We start from the raw sequence: 3,923 nt of genomic DNA on the forward strand, positions 1-3,923 counted from the left end.
CTTTCTTTTTTTTTTTTTTTTTTGTTTGTTTAAATGCTGGTCTCATGCACGAGCTTCGTCAATTCCGGGAGGGCCAGATTATTGGAGCTGAGAAGCAGGGTGTTGTTTCCAGTGTTGTTGCTGTCTCTGTTGTTGCTACTCTGCATCTGCGTATGGTTGGGTTGCTGGGCCTGGTTTAGGGCGCTATTGGACGAGGATCTATTATTGGTGGTGTTTATGGTGGTGTTATGATGGTGGTGCGCGTTGCCGGCGGGTGGCCCGGCGACGGTGAGCAACAACGGCGACGTCGTGGAGCTGTTCATCATCCTTGCGTGGTCCACCGGCAACAGCTCGGCGTTTGTCTTGCTGGCCCTGCCGGCGGCGTTCACCGCGGCGTTTGTCGGGTCTTCGTCAATGTACGTGAAGTCGGACAGTGGTCGGGGCCCGGTGTGGCTGCGTGAGCTGCGCATACTGTGTAAGCTGTGTAAACTATGGACAGAGCGACGCTCCTCCAAATCTTCCAGAGTCGACTTGAACGCTCTTATTACTCGAAGCTGCAAAAACAGGGAAGAGGATGTTCTATCAGGAAGCGAGGAGGCAAGCCAGCGACACACAAGCACATCATATATATACTTGTACTTTTATCTCAATTCGCAAATGTGTGTGTCTAATATAATAACACTTTTTTATGTTTTTCTCATGTCACGTAGGGCTGTGCTCTCTCTACATATGTATATATACATGTGCATATGTACATATACACACATAGAGACAGTACTACCCATGTATGCACTTCTCTCTTTTTTTTTTTCTTTTCTCGGTGGTGTGTGTGTTTCGGTGACACAGTCGCTTACGCGACTGGGTTGTGGTCCTTTGATCACTGGGTGTGTATGTGTATGTGTGTATGTGTTTGTGTGTGTTTCTCCTCTGTCCCGTTCCTCGCAGGGGAGAGAGAGACACCCGGTTCTCTTGCGGGGATAATTCAAGTGTACAAAGCTCTCCGGTACAGCTTTAGCTTTTCTTTTCTTCCTTTTTCTCTCTAATCAATGTCGTGTAGTGTTCGTGTGTACACACACATGTGTGTATATGTGTGTGCACATATATATATGTATGGTCTGGTCTAGTGTTGCATATACACTGACAGGTGGGTTTGTTCTCTTCGCCATGTGGACCTGTGGTTGCATTTCACCCGAGTTCATCACACTTCATCAAACGTTTTGCGTTTTCTTTTTTTCTTTCTGGGGGGAAGGGACGTGGCTCTACCGCCCAGGCGTAACATGCGCGCATCTACCTTTACTGTGCGTACCTACCTACTAATATTTTCTGGCTAGAAGCCGAGGGACTTACAGGGGACCAAATAAAAAAGAACAGAAAAAAGTACAAACAAAAGAACAAAACAAAAACGAGCGAGGAGCAGCTTCCTCGCGCGACAAACTCGACAAATTCCTCCTCTCAATTGTTAATTCACTTCATTCATTTTTGGTTCTTCTAGGTTCAGAGGAATGCGAGAAACACAACACCCGATTCTGAACACAGCGAATCGCCATGATATCCTTCTGATCGACACGGTAGCACACCTCTTCCTAGAAAAGTATAAACACGTTGAATCCAAGTGGTGCAAAATTTACAGATAAACATTTCGTTCGGACGAAACGAAAACTAATGCTAAAATGAAGATACCGAGCGATACTCACTTTTGGGTTTAAACATGCGTCTAACAACACAACAGAGCCGATCAGAGAAGTCTCACGGACACAGAGACGAGAACAGACGAGAGTCTTAACAATTATTAGATTGCTGCAACAATCTCAAACGTGAAACTGTTTCTATTGAGTGTTTCGATTGGAAATGGCCCCAGGCGACAATCGCGGTTTCGACGACCCCCAGGAGGGCTAATTTTGATGAAGCACACGCTTGAACCGTGACCGTGAAGGGGGAGAAGAGTCAAGCGTAGAAAATTGGAATTTTGGAGATAGAGATAGCAACAGAGAGAGAGAGAGAGAGAGAGAGAGAGAGAGAGAGAGAGAGAGAGAGAGAGAGAGAGAGATACATAGACAGAGAGAGACAAACAGAGAAATTGAACAAGAAAAAGAGGAGAGAATTTTAACAATTTTGTGTGTGTGTGTGTGTACATTTTGAAATGAAAGAGAAAGAAGACAGAAGAGAGATGGAAGGGAAGTTCTATAAATTAAATATAACATTCTCCTGATCTCGTCGGATCAGTTCATCGTCCTTGCACTCCACTGTTTGTGACAGACAACCGAGTGGAATCTCTCTTCGTGCTGATTCAAAGCTTCTCTCTCCTTTGGACACTAAATTGCAAACGAATCGATGCACGCGTGTTGCGAATCAATCAATCTTCGCTTGCTTCAACAAGGTGCAAATAATCTTCGATTACACGTATTTATCAACTTTCTTACATTTAATTCACGCTTCTTCTTTATGTTCTTCGGTCGAGTCTGGCTTGAACTCGACTAATCACATATATTATCTGCTTTGCAGCAACTGAAAATCTGACGCTTCGTGATCCTAACCAATCTTTTCAATCGCACGATGCTTGAAGTAACATTTGAAAACGAGTCTATTTGTTTATCGTTCAACGGCGAGAGAGCCCTGACATTCAAAGTTCAATCATAGCTTTGCACGTTTCCTCGCGTTGGAGAACCTCAAGTGGTGAACTTCAAGTCCACTCTGCTGGGCGCAACGTGTGACACTTGTGAGTACAAGTGAATCGGGGGCCAAAGAGGATGCCCTTGGATCCCGATTTTCGGTCGGTTCGCATGCCGGCGGGTTACAACAGCAATTAAAACACACGGCAATTATATAAGCTGCTATAGAAGCTTCTGGTTTCTAACGAGACCCTTTCTTTCATTTCTTCTTTTTTTTTTTTTTTCTTTGACTTGGTTTAGAACAACGCACAAACCCATCGCTGTGAACAAACTCAATCATTCTATGGCCACTCGCGCACAATGCACAATGTGTGTGTGTGTCTGTGTGTGTTAGAGGTCGGGCAAAACAGAAGAAGACAGAAAGAAAAAACACAAAATCGATGCAAACGTGAGCAATCGTGCACACGCACACTCAAACGAGAAACAGATTAAGATAAACTTGAGTGGTGGTAGGTAACATTGGCGCTGGGTTATCTGCCTCTGTCGTCGGTCTTTCGCTAACTTGTTTTTGATCAAGCTTCGAGCGATAACTCGTGATCAGATGCAATAACCCATGTGGGGGCCAGCGTGTGGCAGAAGAGGAGAGAAAAGTTAAGTGACAAACACTCGTCTCCATGGGGAGGATGATCGGTCCTCCGCGCGACAGGAGAGTAGACACGCCGTGAAATTTCTTCCTAAAGACAGAGATCAGTGTATTCGCTGCTTGCAAACTTCTAAAAGAAGACTTTTCACGGGCTGCCGTGTCCGAAGGCTGTTGACAAACGCAAACAGAAACGCAAGCAGCAGAATGAGGAGGAAAGAGTGAGAGAGAGAGAAAGAGAGAGATAAGGAGAAACTGCTCAACCAGCCAGAACCTTTTTTTCTTTTTTTTTTTTCAAAGAAAAGAAAAAAAGTTGGACGACACTGCCCCTCTTTCGTCAGTGGCAGTTTATTCAATTTCGTCGATACCAAAACAAAAGAGGGGATAATCGTGTCTGGTTTAAAAGACAGCCACACACAGCCGCTTCTTTCTTTTTCTTTTTTATCGTAGTTGTTATGTTCACACGAACAAGAACGATGCACAATGGTGGCACAATATGGAGGAGAAAGAGATGGAGGAGAGGAGAACACGCAGCACACAATCATGTCAGACAGACAGCTATAGACTACTGAAAAAAGGGGGAGGGGGCGGGCGGTGGTCCATCAACGCAAGAGGCTCTCCTCCATCGACTCCACCGACCAACTCACACCCACTACACAAAAAAAAAAAAAAAAAAAAAAAAAAAAAAAAAAAAA

General features: G+C 44.6%; 1 protein-coding gene across 22 annotated transcripts in view; it reads right to left on the reverse strand.

Annotated features, from left to right (window-relative positions):
* LOC122528705 (plasma membrane calcium-transporting ATPase 3) overlaps positions 1–3,923 on the reverse strand; it is a 60,191-nt gene that overhangs the window by 32,500 nt on the left and 23,768 nt on the right. For 2 of the 22 annotated variants that reach the window (XR_006306644.1, XR_006306646.1), the window contains one exon: positions 407–533. The exons of 18 other annotated variants lie outside the window; for them this stretch is intronic. Coding sequence is in view for 2 of the 4 variants with exons in the window: in XM_043654096.1 (XP_043510031.1) it covers positions 30–533 (504 nt within the window). In the remaining 2 variants the exon portion in view is untranslated. Of the gene's footprint in view, positions 1–10; positions 534–3,923 lie in introns of those variants that run through there. 2 more of the 22 variants (XM_043654096.1, XM_043654095.1) reach the window with 2 other exon arrangements.

The sequence above is a fragment of the Frieseomelitta varia genome, unplaced genomic scaffold (assembly GCF_011392965.1).
Source record: "Frieseomelitta varia isolate USP_RPSP 00005682 unplaced genomic scaffold, Fvar_1.2 scaffold_255, whole genome shotgun sequence".
NCBI lineage: Eukaryota > Metazoa > Arthropoda > Insecta > Hymenoptera > Apidae > Frieseomelitta > Frieseomelitta varia.